Source organism: Ammospiza caudacuta, chromosome 28 (genome assembly GCF_027887145.1).
Source record: "Ammospiza caudacuta isolate bAmmCau1 chromosome 28, bAmmCau1.pri, whole genome shotgun sequence".
In the NCBI taxonomy this organism is placed as follows: domain Eukaryota; kingdom Metazoa; phylum Chordata; class Aves; order Passeriformes; family Passerellidae; genus Ammospiza; species Ammospiza caudacuta.
The window spans coordinates 2,588,893-2,611,959 of NC_080620.1; the positions used below are offsets into that span (position 1 = coordinate 2,588,893).

Sequence of the window (23,067 nt, forward strand, 5' to 3'; positions counted from 1 at the left end):
AGTTCAACATTCTGGGCAGGGGGATGGGGTTGAGAGAGAAAATGAGAGAGAGAAAATGAGAGAGAGAAAATGCCACGTGAAGAGTTGGTGTCTCTGGAGGCTTCTGTCTAAGCAAGGAAATTTAGGATATTTTTTAATACCAAACCTGGCTCAGTGACTGCTGGGACAGAGGTTAATTCAGGTGTAGATAAGGTTAATTATCTAAATGCTCCCCGGAACTTTGTTTTCAGCCCAAATCCGCTCTCACCGAGGCTTTTGGCTGTACCTTGGCCTGAGGCTGTTTGTTTATCCCCAGGACAAGGTGCTGGGGGGGAGCTGCTCTGTGGCTTTAGCTACCAGGAGATGGTGAGAGATAAATTCTTGTGTTCGCAGCATCGCAGGGCTCCCACCTCCTCCTTCCTCTGCCTCTCTGTCCTCTGCAGCACAGCCCCCATCACGGGCAATCCCCTGCACTGGGGATCCACTGCAGACCCAGCTAAGCAATTTAATTTTTTTTTTTTTTTTTTTTTTTTTTTGCAAGAAAACATGCCAAAAACCTTCCAGCTCTGCAGCAAAAACAGCCAAAAAATTGCCAGGTTAGGTAAGGGGACGATCAAGGAGAGAAATCCTGGCTTAACAGAGTGGAATTACATTTATTTGCTTGTCAGCCTGATGGAAATGATACAATTATTAAAAATAAGCTTTAGTTAGTTAATCATAACCAATACATTAATTATAGACAATGTGCTGTTCTTAAATTACTCTTAGCATATAGCAAAGCTCCTTTTGTGGGAACACAGCCTGGAAAAACGACTAAAACTGTAAAGTTTGTTGAGTTAACCTTGATATGCTGCAATGAAAATTCACTGCTTTGTTTGCTAAAAATGTATAAAAAGGTGAGGAGGTTTTGGATCGGGGGCTGTGTGGAGGCTGGGATTTTGTCAGCCCCATCCACACCCAGAGCTGAGAATAAAGCAGTTTTCTAACACTAAAAATGCAGCATTGGAGGGTTCTCTTATCCTGATGGGTTTGGGGGGTTTTTGGTAACAAGGCTGAAGCAGTTGCCAGCATTTCTCAAAGTTCAATGATCCAAGCCATGGGATGTCAGAACATGGAATAGTTTATTTATAGGGTGACCAGTTTTTAAGCTTGAAAAACAACATTTCATCAGCACAGAGCTGAGGGATTGATCTTGGAATTGCTTGGGAGTCACCTTGGAGGGCTGGGTGATAAAATGGGTTGGGATGGCCAGGGGTGCAGGGGTTAAAACCAGCTCTGTCCCACTGCTCCTCCCCATCCCAGCTGCAAACCAGCTGCTTCTTGCCTTAATACAAGGGGAAAAGGAGCACAGGTGGTTCCTTGTGCTGTGTCCCACCCCACAAACCCCACCAGAAATGTGCACTTGGTGATGTGAAAAATGCATGTATTTTATGATTGGCTTTTCGCAAATATTCAAATGAATATTATATGTGTTGTGTTAGAAAATAATGCTGTATTAATTCTCTTAAGTACAGTGTTAAATATAGTTTTGGGTTATAAAAAATGTTAAAAGAGAAACGATGCTATGTAGGATACTTTTTTTAAAGAAAGGACTCACATCGAGATGGCAGCCACAGGACACCTGAATCTTTCAGAGAAAGAGAATTTATTGCTGCATTATCAGAAGAAATGAACTTCTTCCCACCTCGAAGGCACTGTTAGGATTCAGAGGAAGAAGTTGACACTGACCAGACAGAATCCTGTGTTTGAATGGAATTTATGCATCATGTATGAGGTGTGTGAATATGCAACAGGCTGTTGTTTTTAAGGGTTAATCCTTTGTTAACTGTGCCCTTTTTCAGGCTCGTGCTGCCCAGAAAAAGGTACCTGGATATCCGTAACTCTTTGTATTTGTTGTCTCATATTGTCCTAATTCAAACTGTCCAAATGATTATTACTCTAATTGTATTACTATTTTTATAACCATTTTATTACTATTAAACTTTTTTAAAATTTTAAAAACAAGTGATTGGCGTTTTTCACAGTTGTTTCCTGGGAAATCATTGTTTGTTAAAGAATCTGGAAAAATCCAGATTTTCTGAAGCCAACACAGTTCATCCTCAGGGAGCCTGGGAGGCACAAAGCTCTGGGGTCCTGGGACAGCTTTGGAATTGGGTGGGAAGGAGGTTTGACAGTCTGTGCTGCTGGGTCAGGATGGAGGAGCTGGGGGGCACGGCTGGGCGTCCCCGTCTGTCCCTCCTCATCCTCAGTTCCGCAGCTGCTGAGGAGCGTTTGAGAGATTAAAGCCAAACTTCACAAAGAGCCTTTCCAGGTCCATACAGGGCAGGTGGAGGAGCAGAGGAGGAGTCTCAGGGCAGAGCTGCTTTGGCCCTGTCCCCTGTGTCTGGCCCATTTTCAGGCTTGGCAGCAATGCTGTAGTAGTAGGAGCGGATGGTGTTCTCCACAGCCACAAACCCTGGACGTTCTTCCCATCTGCCAGGGCAAAAAGAGTCATCAGAGAGGAACAAATAAAGTCATCAGAGAGGACAAAAATGGCCTGATGCACTCAGAGGACACAGAGACCCTTGGGGAGAGCAGCAGCCAGGGCTCAGGAGGCAGCTGAGACCTCTCAGGGACACAGAGGGACAAAGACACAGAGCCTTGGGTGTGATGGTGTTCACAGGGGTCTGAGGATGAGGGAAGAGACAAGGATCTGACTCCATGTTTCAGAAGGCTTCATTTATTATTTTATGATATATATTACATTAAAACTATACTAAAAGAATAGAAGAAAGGATTTTCATCAGAAGGCTGGCTAAGAATAGAATAAGAAGGAATGATAACAAAGGCTTCTGTCTCGGACAGAGTGTCCAAGCCAGCTGACTGTGATTGGCCATTAACTAGAAACAACTCTATGAGACCAATCCCAGATCCACCTGTTGCATTCCACAGCAGCAGATAATCATTGTTTACATTTTGTTCCTGAGGCTTCTCAGCTTCTCAGGAGGAAAAATCCTAAGGAAATGATTTTTCATAAAAGATGTCTGTGACACCTTGGGATCTTCCAGGATTGGCACAGGCAAATGGAGAGGTCTGATAATAAAAAATTCATCTTGGGCTGGGGAACCATCACAGACAAAGGAAGGAGACACCATTTGCTTTGTGTTGTCGCTATGCAAACAGTGTGGTGAAGGTGTCCCTGCCCATGGCAGGGGGTTGGACTGGATGGCCTTTAAGGTCTTTTCCAGCCCAAAATTCCAATCCCATTCTGGGATTTGGTAGCTCTAGTGGAGCTGGCATCATGGTGAAATGCTCACCTGTATGTCCAGCACTGCTGCATCAGGGAGTACATCTCTGCTGGGCACTCCTGGGGACAGTCCATGCGCTTGCCTTGCTCTATGAAGCTGATTACCTCAGGGCCCTTCATTTTCTGGGATGAGAGCAAGGAGAAATTAATGTCTCCCAAGTGAGCAGAAGGATCAAAGAGAAGGAGGATCAAAAAACTCTGCTTTGATTCAAACCCAAATTAACTCCATTTGTTTTCTATTTCTTCTCTCTTAAAACAAGCACAAAGCTGCAGGATCCACCCTCATTTGTGCCTTTCTTAAAGTGGAGTGGGGCTGTGACACCCATGGGTGACAGAGCCAGCTCTGCCTCATCTTGTAGGACCCTCACCTTGTAGGGTTTCTGCCCAAAGCTGAAGGCCTCCCACATGGTCACACCGTAGCTCCAGACGTCGCTCTTGCTGGAGAACTTGTGGAAGAGGATGCACTCGGGGGCGTACCACTTCAAGGGCCACTTCCCTGCTGTCCTGGCCTGCAGCAGAGCAAGGAGGGACATTTGCAGCCTGAGACTGCTGGGAGCTGCACCTGGATTCTGCTGGGTGTTTGTGTCAAATCTCACATGGCTGAAAAAATCACCTTAAACGGGAGCTCCAAAGCCCAGTCCAGGCCCTGCTGTCTTGTTGTGCAGGTGCTGAATGCCCAATGTGCCACCCTCCTCCTGCCACCCGCCTCCAGGGCTCAGTTAAGACATGGAATTATGGAATGGTTTGGGTTGGAGGGGCCCCAAAGCCCATCCAGTGCCATGGCAGGGACACCTTCCACTGTCCCAGGCTGCTCCAAGCCCTGTCCAGCCTGGCCTTGGGCACTGCCAGGGATCCAGGGGCAGCCCCAGCTGCTCTGGGAAATCCATTCCAGGGATGGATTCCACAATTCCTGATTCCCAGTCTCCCACCCAGCCCTGCCCTCTGGCAGTGAGAGCCATTCCCTGTGTCCTGTCCCTCCAGGCCTTGTCCCCAGTCCCTCTGCAGCTCTCCTGGAGCCCCTTCAGGCCCTGCAAGGGGCTCTGAGGTGTCCCTGGAGCCTTCTCTTGTCCCAGCCTGGCTCCAGAGCAGAGGGGCTCCAGCCCTGTGACCAATTCAGTGACCTTGGCTGGACTCATTCCAACTGGTCCTCATCTTTCTTGTGCTCGTGGGCCCAGAGCTGGACACAGAATTCCAGATGGGGTTTCTCCTTTAGTTGAGCACTGCTGGGAAGATCAGCCCTGGCTCACTCTTCATCACCTTCTCTTCTCTCTGGCTCCTCTCATCCCCCTGGCTGCCTCTGCATCCTCCTTGTCACCAGAGCTCTGCAAAGCCCCTTTTGATGTCACTCCAGTGAAATACAGCCTGATGTGCAGAGGGGTCGGTGAAAAGCCCAGATCCTCCTCAAGTCGCTGGGGGTCTCATCCTCCCAACCAGGAGGGCTCCTGCTCCAGACCCTTTGCTTGCTCATACCCACCTTGTAGTAGCTGTCATCAGCTCCCAGAGCCTTGGAGAGCCCAAAGTCACTGATCTTGGCATAGTGCTGGTTGACCAGCAGGACGTTCCTGGCTGCCAGGTCCCTGTGGACAAAGTTCTTCTCCTCCAGGTACTTCATGCCCATGGACACCTGGTGCATCAGCTCCACGATGTTGCTCGTTGTAATCTCGTCCCTGGGGAGGGTGAAAGGAGATCTCAGTCATAAAGGACCTGCTGTGGTCCCTTCTGACTTTTCCAGCTGTAAGGGAGAATGAGCATGGAGAGCTCTGCTCCAGAAGCATCAGCCCCTGGAGCCTCACATGAAAGATTTCTTTCTGCTCTTTTCAGCTTTCCTACACCTACAAGGGTGTGGATGTGACAGCCTGGTCAGAGACAGAGAAAGCAAGATAAGCGTCCTGGATCTCAAGCAAATTGTGTTCTATTCACCATCTGTATGGCACTGTCTTCTGTTCAGTGGGCAGTTTTCCTTATCTCTTCCACAACTGGGGAGACATCTGCTGATAACAGCCATTGAATGTCACTGCATGGCTGATAAGAACTACTGCATCCCATTGGGAGATGTGAGCCCAGAGGGAGGAGCCAAGCATTCCTGCCTGGATATAATCTGGAGATTCTGGAACACCAGCACGGCTTCTCCACTGGATTCCCCAGAGGAACAGCAGCTGCCTTTGCCACTGGATCTTCAGAGGAAGAGACTGCACCTTTCTACAGGATCCCTGCTCCAGCAGAACCACCCCTGACACTGCAGGAGGGCTGAGCCACAATTCCAATGGGACTGCTGCCAACAGCCTGACCCACAGGGTGTCAGGTTGGGTTCTGACTCTGTCAGTGTTGTTTTAGTTTACTGCATTGTTTATTTTATCTTTTTATTTTCTTCCCTGTTAAAGAACTGTTATTTCCTGCTCCCATATTTTTGCCTGAGAGCCCCTTAATTTAAAATTTATAGCGATTTGGAAAGGTAGGGGGAAGGTGGGGTGTTTTACATTTTCTATTTCAGGGAAGGCTCCTGCCTTCCTTAGCAGACACCTGGCTTTCCAAACCAAGACAATAAGTTTTCCCAGAATCAGCCTGGGAAGCTTTAGGGAACTGGAGATAAACAATGATAGCCAAGTATTAAAAACAACCTGCAGGTGGTGTTTTTCTAATAATCTGTTTTTCTGGTTTTCTCATAAGATTGCTTGTAAATAGGCATCTTGTTAATTAGCCAGTCATGTGAAATGTGTTGATTAAATGACCAATCAGGTCCAACTGTAGTGAACTAAGCTATAAAAGAAGAGAGGATTAAATAAATGAGGCTTTTTGCCATTTTGTCTTCTGATCTGACTCAACAGTGACACACGGGTGGGCTTCTGAAGTAGATTTTGAGAAGAAACACAGAAAATCAGCTACGTTTTATCCAACACTCACTTCTTGGAAGCCAAGAACCTGTTGAGGGGCCCTCCAGAAGCCATCTCCATCACGAGCATCAGCGACTCAGCCTCGCACACCCCAATCATTCTCACAATGTAGGGATTGTCCAGTTGGTGCATGATCTGAGCTTCCTTCATCATCTCATCCTTCACCGTCTTCTCGTTGTTGCTCTTCAGCACCTTGATGGCCACATCAATCTGCTTCCTGCATGGGGAACAGCCATGGTGTCACTGTTGTATTGTCTAAAAAATCCCTTTGCCAGGATTTCTTCTCCCGGGAAGATGAGAAGCCTCAGCTTCTCCTGTGTTTGCTGCTCTGCAATGTGGTCTGGACATTGTTTATCCAAACATGTGAATTGTTTTTACTTAATGGCCAATCACCATCAGCTGTGTCGGACTCTGAGGAGTCAGTCACAAGCTTTTCATTATCATTCTTGTTAAGCCTTCTGTCTGTATCCTTATTTTTCTTTAGTATAGTTTTAGTATAGTGTAATATAATATGTAATATAATATGTAATAATAAATCAGCCTTCTGAGAACATGGAGATTTCTCCTGTCTCACCTCATCCTGGGGACCTCACAAGCACCACACTGTGGGATGAGCTGAGCACAGCTGGAATTAGGGGTCACAGCCAGGAATGGAAATCCCTTTTCCTGGGACACTGATCTCTCAACAGCCTGTTCTGGCAGGGCCCTGCACCATTCTGGTGTTCCAGGATGGATAGAAAAGGTCACCTCACCCTTGTGGGTGTAGCCAGAAGTTGCCATCCTTGATCTGGGGATGAGACACCTCCCTTCCCACACTGAGATCTGGGTCATCGGTGCCATTTTTCCAGGAGGAAACTGAGGCACAAGTAGGTAAGGACAATCAGAGACAACCAGCAACAGAGCCAAGGGTGGCACAACTCCTCAGTGTCATTGTTTTGGCCTGACATGGACAGAGGTGGCCTCAGGAATGTGGAGTTGTTCCTCTGAGCCCAGCAAGCCCCTTTGGAAGTGGCAGCTGTGTGCCTGGGAATGTGGAAATTACACACCCAGGGCACTGCAGCTGTCAGTGAAAATCCATGGGAAGCCATGGAATTACAGCATCATATCATAATATCCTGGGATATCTGGCATTGGAAAAGACCTGCAAGACCATCAAGTCCAACCCCTGGCTGAACACCACCATCCCCACTAAACCTCACCACAAAACCTGCTCATCTTCTGAACACTTCCAGTGCTGGTGCCTCAACCATCAGATCCATCACCCCTGACCTTCCAGGTCACTTCTAATCCCCTCTATTGTCACTTTGGGGCCCATCTAGTGACCAAGAAGACAGCTGTGGACACCTCAAGGCCAGCCAGGTCCCTCTCCTCCCCCTTCCTTCCCCGGCACCCTCACTCACTTCCTCATTTTGTAAACTCCCTTCTTGACGCAGCCAAAGTTTCCTGCACCCAGCTCCACCTCATCAATCATCAGGTGGTCCCTCTTCAGGAACAGCTTCTTGTCCTTCAGCTCCTCGGGGTCGCTGTAGGGGCTCTCGTAGACACTGGTGTCCATGGGCAGCAGCCGGGATTTTCCTGCCCCTTCCCAAGAGAAGCACTTGGTTATAAACCTGCCCTTCCCCATTTCCCCATCCCTCTGTCCCTCATGGATTGGGAAGGGTTTCTCTGCTCTTTTGGCCAATTCACCTCCACCTCCAGCATTTCTGGTCCCTCCTGGGCATCTCCCTCCCTTTCACAACCCAGGGCCCCTCCCAGTCCTTCTCTTCACAGAGAGCAGCAGGCACAACCTTCCCAGGATTTCTCCTGGGGAAGGCAGTGAGAAAGCTCAGAGAAAGAAGAGAGAAAAACAATTCTTATCTCTATTTGCTGCTCCTGCTGTTTGGCACATGTGGATTGTGTTATGGAGATTGTTTACTCAGAGTGATTTGTTAATTGGTGATGGTTTGGATTGATTGACCAATCAGGTCAAAGCTGTGTCGTCACTGTCTAGTAAGGGTCATGGGTTTTTCTTTAGTAAAATATGATATAATATAATATAATATAATATAATATAATATAATATAATATAATATAATATAATATAATATAATATAATATAATATAATATATAGCTTAATAATGCAATTGTTCAGCCTTCTGAATCTTGGAGTCATTGCACATTATTCCTCTGGCTGGGTGTCATCCTGCATCAATACAGTCCTAGCGTACTGCAAGAGATGGGATGAGGATAGGGGTCTGAGCATTCCCACTCCACATATCTGCCCTTTACCCCACTGAAATTCAGCTGAATCCACTGAAAAAATGTTAATTTTAGTGAAAAAAGTAAATTTTAGTGAAAAAATGCCAATTTGAGTGAAAAACGGGGCTACGACAGGGCTTCACTTGTGGCTAAGGCAAAGAATGGGGTAAGGCTTGATCTCCTGGGAGCCCAGTATGGGTGCAGGGCCCTGAAATGTCTGGGGTGCTCCTGGATGCTTTTGTAAGAAAGGGGCTTTGTAGCAGGGCTCCAGAGAACCCCTGGGCTCCTGGGACATTCCCTGTCCTGTCCCCTAAGAGGAGGAAAGGGCTCTGGATGTGCTCACCAACAGGATCTGGGGTGTATCCATCTGCATTGAGAGGGCCCAGGTTTCTCTGGAAAAGAAATGAGGAGAAAGTGGATAAAGGAGAAATTGCTTCAGTTGCAAATGGAAGGGAAAGGGACAGGGAAAGTGCACCCCAACACAGCCCCAGCTGGTGATCCCTCTGAAAGATGAGATTGGAGTGGTCTGGAGGCAACATTGCTGAGTATAAATAATTTTTTTCTGTATAAATAAATAGAGGGGACATCACTCAGCCTCACAATTCCTTGAGCTGGGAGGAACCCTCAGGGATGATCAGTGCAGCCCTGTCCCTGCCCAGCCACCCCAACACCCCCACCCTGAGCAGCCCTGGGAGCTCCTGGAGCTCTGGCAGCCTTGGCACCATTCCCTGGGCAGCCTGGGCAGTGCCCAGCAGCCTCGGGGGGCAGAACCTTGCCCTGAGCTCCATGCCAAGGCCTGGCACAGCTGCAGCCCTTGCTGGGCTCCTGTCCCTGTGCCAGAGCAGAGCTCAGCCCCTGCCCCTGTGCCTGCCCTGGGGAGGAGCTGCAGCCCCCGAGGAGCCTCCCCTCAGTCTCCTGGGCTGCAGCTGAACGAGCCAAGTGCCCTCAGCTGCTCCTCAGCCCTTCCCCAGCTCCCTGTCCCTCCTTTGGGCACTCTCCAACAGCTTTGAACCCTTCTGATCTCGTGGTGCCCAAAGTGCCCCCAGCACTGGAGCTGAGGCTGCCCCAGGGCAGAGCAGAGTGGGACAATCCCTCCCTGGGCCTGGTGCCCCCAGCACAGGGTGGCCCTTGGGGCTGCCAGGACCCAGCAGTGACTCAGATCCAACTTGCACTGACCAGGACCCCCAGGGCCCTTTCTGCAGTGCTCTGAGATGAGCCAGATCTGCTGTGATGCCTGGAACAGTTGCTGTGCACATCCCAAGGGATGCTCCTGCCTTACAAGAGCTCAGCTTGGGCACCTTGGTCTGGTTCTCTGCATGTCTGCTGATTTCTAGGACATCTGGGTCCTGTTTGGCTTTGGGATTTGCTGCTGAATTGCTTTTTTCCTCAGCCCCTTCCCCAGCTCCATGTCCCTCCTTTGGGCACTCTCCAACACCTGGGCAGTGCCCACCACCCTGGGGGCCACTGTGGGTGAGGTGATGGGTGAGCCCCCAGGCCTCACTCAGCCCCCCAGAATCCCCAAACTCGCTGCTTTCAGCCCAGCCCAGCACTCAGGGGCTGAGCAGGGACATTCCCCAGGGCAGGGCGAGCACAAAGCCCTGGCTGGGGGCCAGTGGGAGCAGCAGGGCTGAGCATTCCCAGAATCCCAGCAATGGAGGGGTCCCCAAGGACAGCCCCACGTGTGGCAATGAGCTCTGGATGAATGGAAACCCTTCTCAGCTCCACCAAGGGCTGTGCCCAGCTATTCCCCACCCCCATCCAAGCTGGAAAGGGAACAACATCCCAGCTGGGCTTAATAAAGTCCAGTGCAGTTGCTGAGCTTTCAGACAAAAGCAGGGTTCGAAGAGCAGGGTTTGATCAGCCAGGCTTGAAATGCAGCAATATTAAAACCACTGAGCTCCCAATGACACAAAGGCTCCCCCAAACTCACGCTCACGGAGGGGTGGGTGGGTGGAACTGGTGCTGCAGAGGCTGCAAAACAAGAGAGAGGGTTTGTTATCAGGAATTTCTTATCAGCAGTTTATTATAAGGAGTTTGCTCCAAGCAGGGCCAGAGCATCGGTCCTTGAAGGACCCTGTGGGTCTGATCCCATCCCCTCCAACCCCCAAAGGAAAACTTCCCCAGCTTTAGCCTAAAAAGGAGTGGAAATGGCTCTGGATGTGGCTGTTATTCCCAAATTTTGTCAGGGAAAGTGGCACCACTGAAGCACCCCATGGGCAGGGACTTGCTGAGCTGTACCCCAGGATGGGACAGGCTCTCAAGTGACATTTGTGACACGTGGAGCCAAAGTGGCCCCGGGAAGGAAGGGAAATTTGGGATGACACTGCTCCAGGTGGCACCAGGTGGTGGCAAACCAAGGCCAGGGGTGGCACTGGGAGGTGTCAGCTCACCTGGCATGTTGGGGTTGGGGCAGGCTTCCCTCAGGTAGAAAATCAGCCCATCTGGTTTGAGCTTTAAGTACTCCACCAACTGGGAAAGAGATGGGAGGAAAAAGAGATTATTGTGAGGAGAAAAAAATCAATATATAATATATAATATATAATATGTCATAGATTATATATAATATATACTAATTTGTATATAGTATATATTAATGTTGTAATATATAAGTATATATTTATATATTGTATATGATATTTACTTATATATTATAATATTAATATAATTTAATAATAATATAATTATATAGAATTTAATATAATTTAATGATATATATTATATATAATATAGATGATATCCTTATATTATGCACTTTATATATTATTATATATAATATAAGTATAATATCATTATATTATTATATTATTATATTATTATATTATTATATTATTATATTATTATATAGAATATATATATATAATTTTATATTGACAATATATTTAATTATATATATTATTATCTATATTATACATTATATATTATATTGTATATCTATTATTAGTATTAGTATTAGTATTAGTATTAGCTTTTGTGGCTTAGAGCATTGAATCGTCTCAGATTTATGGCAAGCAGGCACCAGTCTGTTTCTCTCTTCTCTGTGTGCACTTAGGGATGCCCCAGGGTGTGATTGCATCCCTGGACTGTATCTGCAAGAACTGGGAAGAGCTTGGGAAATTCAATAAGGCCCAAAGAAAGACAAAATCTGCAGTCTGAGCAGGGCATGTGGGGTGCAGTGCCATTGTTGTGCCAGCCAGGAAGGGGTTGAGGCCCTGATGTGTGGGATAAATCCTAAGAGAAAGCAGATGCTTCTTCCCAGAGGAACTGCAGGGTTTGTTCCATGGATCCCAGGGAGTTTTTGATGGCAGCACCCCTGGATCCAGCACAGAGGGGACATCACCCACCCTGGGGACAGCCAGGCCAGCCCAGGGACACCAGGCTTTCCCTTCCCCTCCTGCCTGGCTCAGATTTCAGCAGCAATTGAGAGCCTGGCACGGCTCTGTCGCCATAAAAATGGCCCAAAAATCTTTGTTTTCAATAAAATTCCATGTGAAAACAGCCCTGGGAATCCAGAAAATTCAGCAAAATGGGGTTGTTGTCCCTCAGACAGCCCTAGCCAGGAGGAAACTCTGGCATCCACTCCCTGCATAATTTCAGTTAATGGTTTAACTCTTAAATTACTTGTTTTAATTAATTAATCCCAACCAATATATGTATAATTATAAATATTGTGTTATTCTTCAATTACTCCCAGCCAGCATGGAACAAGGTTGTCATCAGCTACTTTTGCAGGAGCACAGCTGGGGAAAATTACTGGAATTTTAAGTTTTGATAAACTAACTCTGATATACCCCAGCGAACAAAGCCAGGAAGAGGAAGATGGATTGAGGTTGGACATCTGGAATGCAGAATTTATGGACCACAAGGAGACTTTAGAGAAACCAGAAGAAAAAAAGAAGAGACTAAAAAAGATTCAGTTTAAGCATTGGAGAGTCCCTGCTAAGGAAAAAAAATAGAAAAAAATCTTTTTTACTTTGTAAAAATTAAAAATATGGTCTAATTAGCAGAAAAGAGAAATTAATAACCAATAGAGGATAAAATACTAATTAATGAAAGAGAATTAGCATGGAATCATGGAATATTCTGAGTTGGAAGGGACCCCTGAAGATCAGTGGTGATGATTACTAATTATTAAGTGGTGGGGATAAAACCACAACTTTGGTGTTATGATGTCATTTAGAAACAATGAATATTAATTTATTTTTCTGTATAAATAAGTATAAAAAAAAATCCTTTTATATAAATATATTTTCTATAATATATATTTATAAATATATATAATATTTATAAATATATATTTATATAATTTATATATAACTTAATATTTAGACTTTATATAATTTTATATAAACATTAAAGTCCAATCAAGTAACAAAGTTTTGGATCAGGGTCTGTGTGGAGGCCAGAATTTTGTCAGCCACAAACACAACACCTGGCCAGGAATAAAATAATTCCTGACTCACTGACACTAAAAAAATGATGCTAGAGGGGTTTATTTATCCTGAAGATTTTGAGGGACTTGGTAATGCTTCAAAGCAAGGAAAGGGTGCCTCAATTTCTTGCTACCTGCCAGAGTGTGTCAAATTTGGTGCCCTCAGGAATGGAGTATTTCCCAGATTTATCGTGGTCCACGCGGTAGTGATACACAGTCTTGCCATAGACGAGGGACAGGGCATAGGCACGGTTCTCCTTCTTCTCTCTCAGCCTGGCAGGGACGAAAATGATTCATAAATTATTAAAGGCAGCTCTTGGTTTTACTCTGAGGATTGTAAGTGCCAGTGGTGAGTGGACATGTATATGTGGAGAGGTGTCCCTGCATCCTTGTATAAAACTATATGTATTATATTTAAAAGTATATATAATATATAATATATAATATATAATATATAATATATAATATATAATATATAATATATAATATATAATATTATATGTTATATATTTTACATATTATATATTATGTATTTATTTCATATATTATAATTTATAATATTATATAAAATTATTATATTATTTCATATATTATAATTTATAATATATATAAAATTATTCTATATCAAAATTGTGGCCTATATTTAAATTTATATATTATATATTATATATTCTATATTCTATATTATATATTATATATTATATATTATATATCATATATCATATATCATATATCATATATTATATATTATATAATGTTATATTATATATATAATATTATAATATATGCTATAAAGTTATATACTATTATATATTATAAAATTATACATATAATGTATAGAATTATATATATTCCAGTACAAAATAAAATGCAAGAGGCTGTCTGGAGCTATTTTTAAGGACAGTGGAGGTGGGAAATGGTCAGAAATCCAGGGATGCCAGCATTGCATACTCACAGGAATTTCCCATCAGGCTGTGCCCCCGAGTAGAGCCTCCGTTCCGCCTCTTCCCTGCTGATGTTGCCGTGGTACCAGGGCATCCTCTCGTGGGCTGTGGTGGCCACCAGCTTCTCCACCTGGGGAGCCTGGCTGATGATGGCCTGTTCCAGGGCATCCCCCTGGAAAAGAGCAGGAAAAGAGACCTCCTGCCATCCTGCTGCTCTGCCGATGGCCTCAGCACAGCTCACTGGGGGCACACGACACAGGAAACTTGGAAGGTCTCGTGATCAACTGAGACCCAACAGCCGCTGAATTATTTTCTGCTGCAGAGCAGAATTCCTGCTCAGGGCAAGGTTCTTCCCCCCAAAGGTGCTGGGCACTGCCCAGGATCCCCAGGGAATGGTGCCATGGCTGCCAGAGCTCCAAGAGAGTTTGGACACAGACTCACACAATTCACAGAGTCACAGAATTCACAGAATTTCGGAATCACTGGGTTGGAAGAGACCTCCAAGGTCATCGAGTCCAACCCAGCCCCAACCCCTCAACTGAACCCTGGCACCCAGTGCCACATCCAGGCTTTGTTGAACACACCCAGGGATGGGGACTGCACCACCTCCCCGGGCAGCCATTCCAGAACTTTATCACCCTTTCTGCAAAGACCTTTTTCCTAATATCCAACCTATATTTTTTTCCTAATATCCAACCTGAATTTCCCTTGGCACAGCTTGAGGCTGTGTGCTCTGGTTCTGTCAGTTCCTGCAGACAGAGCCCAGCCCCAGCTGAGCACAGGCACCTTTCAGGAGCTGCAGAGAGCGATGGGGGCACCCCTGAGTCTCCTTTTCTCCAGGCTGAGCACCCCCAGCTCCCTCAGCTGTTCCTCACAGGGTTTGTGCTCCCAGCCCCTCACTGACAGAGCTTCCAGGGGTGCCCAGGGTGGGGTTTGGGGTGTCTGTGCAGGGACAGGGCTGCACTGGATGATCTTTTAGGTCTCTTCCAGCTCAGGATATTCCATCTCTCCATGATTTTCTTGATGCCCCTGCCCACCACCCACAGGCACCAGGACTTGGCAGGGTCGGTGCAGTCTGGCAATCACAGGGAAGGACCCTGAGCTCCTTTCCCCGGGCTCACACCGGAGTCAAACCGTTCCTGTCCCTTTGCCAGGAGGTGGCGATGTCCTTTGTGCTATCTGCAGGTGGCCACCCATCTGCTCTGGGGGAAACCCTACAGAAACCCCTGTTCTGGGAGAGAATTCTGCTACAAAATATCTCATTTTAGCACAGAACACCTCAATTGGCTATGGAAACCCTAGAGGACACCTCATTCACCCTATAAAATACCTCATTCTGTCAAACACATTTGGTGTAAATAGGCCAAATTCAGGAAGCTTCTGTAGAAAGGCTCCATAAGGGCACTGCCTGAGCCATATTTCTCCAAGGACTCAAAAGTCAGAAAAAACAAAATCCCAGAATGATTTAGGTTGGAAAAGACCTCCAGAGTCAGCAAGGCCAAGCTGTGCCCCATCCCCAGTTTGTCCCCAGCCCAGAGCACTGAGTGCCACCTCCAGGCCTTCCGTGGACACCTCTAGGGATGGGGACTCCAAACCTCCCTGGGCAGCCCTTTCCAAGGAAACAACAAAATGACCCCTGGAAATATCTGAGGAGCCAAGGTAGCAGCAGGCAGAAAGAAATGAGGTCCATGGCTGCCAGTGGGACCATTTTGAGTTTTGATTTATATATTTTGATTTATATGATTTTTTATATTGTAGATATTCCAGTCTGCAATAAAATGCAGGAACCTGGTTTTGGATATTTTTAAATTTAAATAATTCACAGAAGTGATCCAGCATCCTTTGCCTGGTCTCATGGGTAAAACCTTCACTGGCAAAAAAAACCCATCCAGAGATGCAAAAATTCCACTCCAAAGAGTGAAAATGACCAGAGCAAAGTCTAAATCTGCTAATCTGCTTTCATTTCATCTTCAGCACAATGTTTGGAGGCATGGGCACCTCACATATGGAGAGATATTCCCAGAAATCACAGAATATTCTGAGTTGGAAGGGAACCACAAGGATCATCAAGTCCAGTTATTCAGTAAATGGCCCCATATGGGGATGGAATCCAAAGCCTTGGCATTATTACCACCTGCTCTAACCAACTGAGCCAATCCCAGGAGTGGGATGAAGAATCTGCTGCCAGCAGTGCCAGGGACACATCCATGGCATGGAGCTCATGTCTTTATGTGCCCCTGGAGCTCTGTGGTTGGGGTTTGGGATGGGTTTGTTCAGATCTTGGATGGTTTGTTGGGGTTTGGGATGGGTTTGTTTAGTTCTGGGATGAGTCATTGGGTCTTGGGATGAGTTGGTTTAGTTCTGGGATGGGTGTGTTGGGGTTTTGGAGTGGTTTCTTTAGATTTGGGATGGGTTTGTTGGGGTTTGGGATGGGTTTGTTGGGGTTTGGGATACAATGTTGGCTTTTGGGATAGGTTGTTGGCTTCTGGGATCAGAGCTCGGGTTCAAGGCAGGGAGCATCCCATGTGATGCAGAAGAGAAGGCCTGCAAAGTCAGTTCCAGCTGTTCCAAGTCTGAAGGCTTGGGAAGATGTTTAGACCAGTGTGTGGAGAAGAAACTGAGATAGAGCAGGATTCAGACCCCTCACAGTGCCAGCATCCTCCAAGGAGAGCAACTTTACTCTGCTGTGCTGCAAATGGACATGACAGCACCACAGGAATCACAGCTTCCCACCCTGTTGGAGCTGAGAATTTCAGACTTTCTGTGCTGCCAGGCACTGACCCCCAAGAGAACACTGCATTGACCTGAGGCTGTGGAGAAGCTTCCAAAATGGAATGATAGAACTGGGATTGTGGGTGTGCAGTTTGAATAGAAGTGTGTAGAATAGCACATGGTAGAAAACACAGACTTTAAGGGTTTAAAATACAGTGATATATATAAAGCAAGATGGAGGTTTTGGGGTGGAGCCTGGTCCTTCACCTTCTTCTCCATGGGTTTGGGTGGCTTTGTGTAATTGGATAAAAAGTCCACATCGTGAGCCATGGGTGGTTGGGTATTGGGTTAAAAGTAAAAATAATTTACGTGTCATTTCTTAACTGGACAGTTTATCCTTAAAAGGACTTGTAGAGAGAGAGATGGGGCTCCATTTTTTAGCTTGTTAGAGTGAAGTGCTGCAGCACTCAGGGTTTGTGGGACTGTAACAGAGATAAGAACTGATAAACATCTGAGTGCCAACCTGAAACACCGCAATTAATCCTGACCCTGGCAAAAAATAAGAGAAGCAAAAATAGAAGACAAGCAAAAAAAGAAAAAGCAAAAAAAAAAAGAATCCACACTACCCCACACTTTGAAAGCCCCAGTACCTCCAGTTTCCAGGTCTGCCGCACGTATTCCCGCACCATGTTGTCCCTCATGCTGTCGAAGACACCGGGCTGGGGCTCCACGCCGCTGGGGCGGTTGCAGGGCTTGCGCAGGGGGCAGCAGAGCCCGTCAGCGTCCTTGGAGTAGAACTCGCAGAGCTCCTCGGGGCCGCAGTGCGCCTTGCCCCCCAGGATGGCGTAGGTGCCGTTGAGCTGGCGCTCGATGGGGTAGTGGTAGAACTGCAGGTCGCACACCTGTCACAGACATCTTTTAGGGAAAATCCTTTCCTCGGGATTTTTCCTCCTGAGAAGCTCAGAGGCCTCAGGAACAAAATGTAAACAATGATTATCTGTTGCTGAATGCAACAGGTGGGTCTTTGATTGGCCCATGTTGGATGTTCGTAATTAATGGCCAATCACAGCCCAGCTGGCTCGGACAGAGAGCCGAGCCACAAACCTTTGTTATCATTCTTTCCTATTCTACTCTTAGCTAGTCTTCTGGTGAAATCCTGTCTTCTATTCTTTTAGTACAGTTTTAATGTAATATATATCATAAAATAACAAATCAAGCCTTCTGAAACATGGAGTCAGATCCTCGTCTCTTCCCTCATCCAAGAACCCCTGTGAACACCATCACACGTACCATGGAGAGCACGTAGCCGCCCAGGCTGCGCAGGCACTGCCGCAGCAGGAACAGCCCGTCCGCCATCCCGCCCAGCTTCAGGTGCTCCTCGGCCTCCGAGCGCGCGATGCTGCCGTAGTAGAAGGGCAGGTGGGCGGCGGCGTCCGGCATCTCCCCCTCCGCTCGATGGATCACGCGCTGAGGAGGCTGGTGGGCCAACAGGCAGGAAGGCGACGGTGCTCCCCTGGAAGGAAAAGCATTCAAGTTATAACAAAATGTTGGGGAAGGTGAAACAGGAAAGCCTTATAAATATGATTGCCGGGCAAAAGATTTTGAGAATATAGAAACTATAAGCGAGATTGAAATGAAAGCAAGCTTTGAGATCCCTCAGTTACTGAACAACTGGAAAACAATGGTGTGGCTGGCTGAAGGTAATCCCCTTTTGATGGAACAACACCCTCTGCTAGCAGGCAGCTCCAAGGGTCTGAGCAGACCGTACTTGGACCTGTCTGCAAGGTCCAAGTACTACCTTGGCAGAAGGGGCGCAAAGAGGAGTTTTTAGGGTTTAAAATGTAACACAGTGTGGTAATGTAATGATTCTTACAGGCTGTATGGAAATGCTATAGGATTTGTATATTTTACTAGATTGGTTAGTGAGAATTAGAATATTCAACACGTAAGATTTATTGTATTGTAATGGGAACCTCACTCTCTTACCCCTTTTACTCTCTTATCCCTTTTACTTTCTTACCCTTTTACTCTCTTACCCTCTCATCCTCTCTCTCTCCCCCTCTCTTCTCTCAGCCCTGCTCTGAGCTGTGGCTGGCAGCTCCCAGCAGGGCCCTGCACCCAGGCCCTTTGCAATAAACCCCAAGTTCCATTACCTGGCCTCAGAGATCTCTCGTCTCCCTCCGTCCTGACCGTGCTACCCACCGATGCGCCTACAACCAAAAGGCTTCTCCCAGCATGCCTTGCTGTGATATGCAGATTCAATGTATCCCATTGGTCCTTCCCCCTTGCTCCACCCCTGTGCCCTCATCCCATTGGCCCTGGTGCTCTGTCCTGCCCCTTGAGATCCCTATATAAATCCCTGCTTTCCCGACTGGAGCGTTTCTTTCTTCCTGGATCTCTTTGAGGGAGAAGCTCAATAAAGGCTCTCCTTGGAACCCCATACCAAGACCCAGTCTCTCCTTCTGCATCACCTGGATCACAGAGGAGCTGAAATCACTTGGCATGAGCACAGATGTGCTGTGCCCCCAAGGTGACTTTTTCAAGACCATTCTGAGCAATACCTGCTGTGACAACCCACTGCTGGGGCCTGGCCTGGCAGGGAAAATTGGTCCCTGAAGCATCATTTTGAAAAATGGTTTAATTGGGGTTCAGACTTCCCTGTCTAGATGTTCTCCCACTAGCTCTCTGTGGGGTCATTTCAACCTCACAGCATCCCACATCCTTCTATTCTGTCCTTACTAGAGCTGAGAAGTGCAAATAAAAATCTACCTGATTTTGATTTAAATATCCCAAGCAACAGAGAATCCACTTGATCTTGATTTATAGATGCCAAGGAATAGAGAAACCCCCTGAACCTGGTTTAAAGATCCCAAGCAAGATAGAATGGCCCAAATCCTACAGTGAGTTCCTCCAGTCCTTGATTGCCTTCACTATTAAAAATGAGCTCCTTAAATCCATCCTGATGTTTTTAGCCTTGATTTCCTACCATTTTCTCTCCAGCCCTGTTCACAATAAAAGGAAATTCTTTGGCCTCTCTGAATAAATGAGCTTTGCCATGAAGGTCTAGAAGGCCAAAACCTTAAATGCATTGAGATTAAAACATGAGATGGATATGAAACGTCTAAAACAACATTTAGATAAACAACTGCACCAAGCACAGCGAAAGGAGAGAAACCCAAGTGCTTCTGGGCAGACATCAACCAGCAGTCAGCAGAAACAAGGAGAAACCTTCCTTGAATTGTTTTTTAAACAATCTGTGGAATTTTTCCCTACAATACCTGGCTCTGACTGGTTCCTGATGCTCTGATCCCTTTGGCAGAGAGGACCCTTCGTTTACCGAATCCTGCAGAGTCCCTGGTGCCAAAGACCTTTAGGGCTTTTCCTTGTACAGGGCTTGTATCTCTGTCTTGAATCACCTAAAATTCCACCCAGAGGGTGTTGACAGAGCCCACTTTGCTGTGATCAATGGAAATTTGACCATGACCAAAGGGTCTCATTTGTTCCCTGAACTTTGGCATTGCTCCTGCACAGATGATGACCCCAAAAAGATCAGAGAGATTTCTCCACCTGCGCCTCCTGCAAACACGTCACTCATGTAAGGAGCAAAGAAAGACCAGATTTTGGGGCAGCACGTTGGGTATTTGCCCTGATTCTTCCCAATTTGACTCTTCTGAACATGGTGGGAGAAGCTGCTTCCCCATGGGCTGAGCACACTGCTGTGGTCTCTGCTCCCAGGCAGTGGTTGGATGTTGCAGACATCTTTTATGGAAAATCCCGTCCTTAAGATTTGTCCTCCTGAGAAGCGGAGAAGCCTCAGGAACAAAATATAAACAATGATTATCTGCTGCTGTGGAATGCAACAGGTGCATCTGTGATTGGTCTCATGGAGTTGTTTGTACTTAATGGCCAACCACAGCCCAGCTGGCTTGGACAGAGAGCCGAGCCGCAAACCTTTGTTATCATTCTTTGCTATTCTATTCTTAGCCTTCTGTTGAAATCCTTTCTTCTATTCTTTTAGTACAGTTTTAATGTAATATATATCATAAAACAATAAATCAAGCCTTCTGAAACATGGAGTCAGATCCTCGTCTCTTCCCTCAACCTGACACCCCTGTGATCACCATCACAGCTGGAGCTGTGCCTGGGCATGTGGCCAGCCCTGCCCTGGTGGTCAGCCCTGCCCTGGCTCATGCCAGCCTGGTTCATCCCTCCCAGCAGCACAGGGCCCTCCTGCCATCCCCTGGCATCTCTGGAGCTGGGGAGGGCTTGGCTGGATCTCTGTGTTGGAAGGGCTCAGGAGGAGCTGTTCTGCCCATGCACCCTGCCCTGATCAGCCCTCAGCAGCAAAGGGCTGCCAGGAGCTGGATTTATGGCCACCAGAGCCTTCTCTACCTATTTGTTGTCCCCATGAAGCTCTGAAATGGCCCTGATGAGAACAGGAAGGGAGAGCAGAGAGGAGGCATCACAGCTGAGGCAGGAAACCGCAACAGGAAGCGCTAGTGGTTCACAGCCAGGGTGAGGGACCAGCAGAAACCATCCCAGCACAGCTCAAATCAGCCCAAATTGTGAAGGCCCTGTCACCAAATTCACCAAATGGAGCAAAGTGGGGTCTTGGCACAGCTGCCAGTCTGGAATGTGGAGGTGAATGGGAGCACCCTGAGGCTCAAACCCAGACTGGAGTTGGTGCTTGGGACCAAAGCAAAGCATCCTAATCCTGTGGTGCCTCCAGACATCAAAGCCCAGACTGGTTCCCAGAGCTGGTTCCCCACGTTCAGCTCCTGAGACCAGCTGGCTGCCAGCTCTGCCAGAGCTCAGCTGGCTCCCAAGAGGATAACTCCAGGAAAATGGGCTGAAGGAGATGAGCAGGGAGGATGCAGCTCTTGGGTTTAGCTGCAATCAGGTTCATGAGTCACGTTCTTGAGAACCAGGAAATACTGAGCGGGCAGAGGGACGTCAGTGGCCTCCTGTGTGAGCTGCTGCTTTGCACTGGGACAAACAGCCATGACATCTGCACCCAGACCTGCTGAATCCCTGCTCTGGAAATTCCAGGAGCAGAACATCACAGCAAGTGGAGCACCTGTGTCAGCAGCTCAGCCAGGTGAAAGTGAGAGGGCACAGAAGTTATTGATGACATGCGAGCCCTCACAGAATTTCCAGCTGCCCACACTGGGTGCTCTGTTATAAACAGGATGTTTTTCCTCTCCAGTCACAGAGCTGGGAGTGAAGAAACCCTCACAGAGATAGGAGATAGACCCAGGGCTCAGAGGTTGGGTCAGGCAGTGCCACCCAAGCCTTGCTGCCACAGACCAACCCTGGTAGGAAATTTCTCTGCTGAGTAAAACTTTCCCAGTCCTGAGACACGAGGGAAAGTCACTGAGAGCAGATATGAACAGGAAGATTTATAATCCCTCTAAAGCTCTTACTTTTAAATATTTGCCCTGGCTGGTTTTATTGCCCACACACCAGCTCAGAGTCTCCTCTAATTCCTCTTCCAAACTCTGTTCTGGATGAACCTGAGCAACCCGGAACAACCTCAATAGACCTGCAAAAATCTCCTTCAACTTTGTTCTCCCACACTGCCAAATGCAGCCAAAAATGAGAACCAATTTCATGGAACAGCAGCTGAAAGAGACTGTGCAAGGGACCCTCCACCATTATTCATTTCAATTAACAGGACCTCGTTTCTCCTCGTTTTTTAATCTGTGTCCCTGGGGCTGCAGGTGCTGGGTGTTCCCTTGGGTTTGGGTGGTCCCACAGGTTAGGCACAGAATTCACAAAATTCACAGAATTCCAGAATGACTGGGTTGGAAGAGACCTTCAAGATCATCGAGTCCAACCCAGCCCCAACCCCTCAACTGAACCCTGGCACCCAGTGCCACATCCAGGCTTTGTTAAACACACCCAGGGATGGGGACTGCACCACCTCCCCGGGCAGCCATTCCAGAACTTCATCACCCTTACCATGAAAAACTGAAAGAATGATCAATTTTTTCCTAATATCCAACGTATATTTTTTCCTAATATTCTAATTAGGTTTTTCCTAATATCCTACCTATAGGATAGGATCTCACCAACTTCCTAATATCCAACCTATATTTTTTACCTAATGTCCAACCTATATTTCCCTTGGCACAGCTTGAGGCTGTGTGCTCTGGTTCTGTCAGTTCCTGGAGAAAGAGCCCAGCCCCAGCTGAGCACAGGCACCTTTCAGGGGGGTGTAGAGGGTGATAAGGGCACCCCTGAGTCTCCTTTTCTCCAGGCAGGGCTGGAAGCCCAGGGTTCCTCTGGTGGTGGCCACGTTGGCAAGTTGGTGTGATGACGTGAAGATGCACCCAAAAAAACAACTCCCACATGAAATCAGTCGGGTCTGTGCCCCACAACACAGGAAAAGCAGACAGGAAGCCCTGGAGATGTCACTCAATCACATCTATTTATAGGTGGCCACTCGTTTTTTTACTCAGATCAGACAAGAACCAACAGGAACTGGTTTGATTTCATAATTTCCCAGAACAGCACTTGATGCAAATCCAGACCAGTTCCTGAGAGCAGGGGGTTGTACTGGTGAAACTGGAGGCAGCACTGGAAGG

The 23,067-nt window shown here is 47.0% G+C and overlaps 1 protein-coding gene across 2 annotated transcripts; it reads right to left on the minus strand.

Annotated features, from left to right (window-relative positions):
- Window positions 1–1,870: 1,870 nt before the first annotated feature.
- On the minus strand, window positions 1,871–17,920 carry LOC131568943 (tyrosine-protein kinase ZAP-70). 2 transcript variants are annotated; one of them, XM_058821122.1, is made up of 13 exons: window positions 17,771–17,920; window positions 17,131–17,382; window positions 13,780–13,940; window positions 12,959–13,097; window positions 10,786–10,864; window positions 10,326–10,366; window positions 8,739–8,787; window positions 7,557–7,737; window positions 6,167–6,373; window positions 4,740–4,932; window positions 3,634–3,774; window positions 3,276–3,388; window positions 1,871–2,451 (listed from the first exon to the last, which is right to left on the minus strand). In XM_058821122.1, the coding sequence occupies exons 1-13, from the start codon at window positions 17,918–17,920 to the stop codon at window positions 2,328–2,330; spliced, it is 1,830 nt and encodes a 609-aa protein (XP_058677105.1). In that variant the 3' UTR covers window positions 1,871–2,327. The 2 variants fall into 2 exon arrangements, with proteins under 2 accessions (XP_058677105.1, XP_058677107.1); XM_058821124.1 differs by lacking the exon at window positions 10,326–10,366 and having other exon boundaries at window positions 7,557–7,731; window positions 8,739–8,762; window positions 10,720–10,864.
- Window positions 17,921–23,067: the final 5,147 nt, after the last annotated feature.

Bases quoted from the DNA above. Each gene is read 5' to 3' on its own strand.
- LOC131568943 (XM_058821122.1), bottom strand. From the start codon at position 17,920: ATGCCGGACGCCGCCGCCCACCTGCCCTTCTACTACGGCAGCATCGCG. The intron at 6,374-7,556 runs GTGAGTGAGGGT...TTCCCCATGCAG, and splicing joins GGAGTTTACAAAATGAGGAA to GAAGCAGATTGATGTGGCCA. The intron at 3,775-4,739 runs GTGGGTATGAGC...GCTCTGCTGCAG, and splicing joins CTGATGACAGCTACTACAAG to GCCAGGACAGCAGGGAAGTG.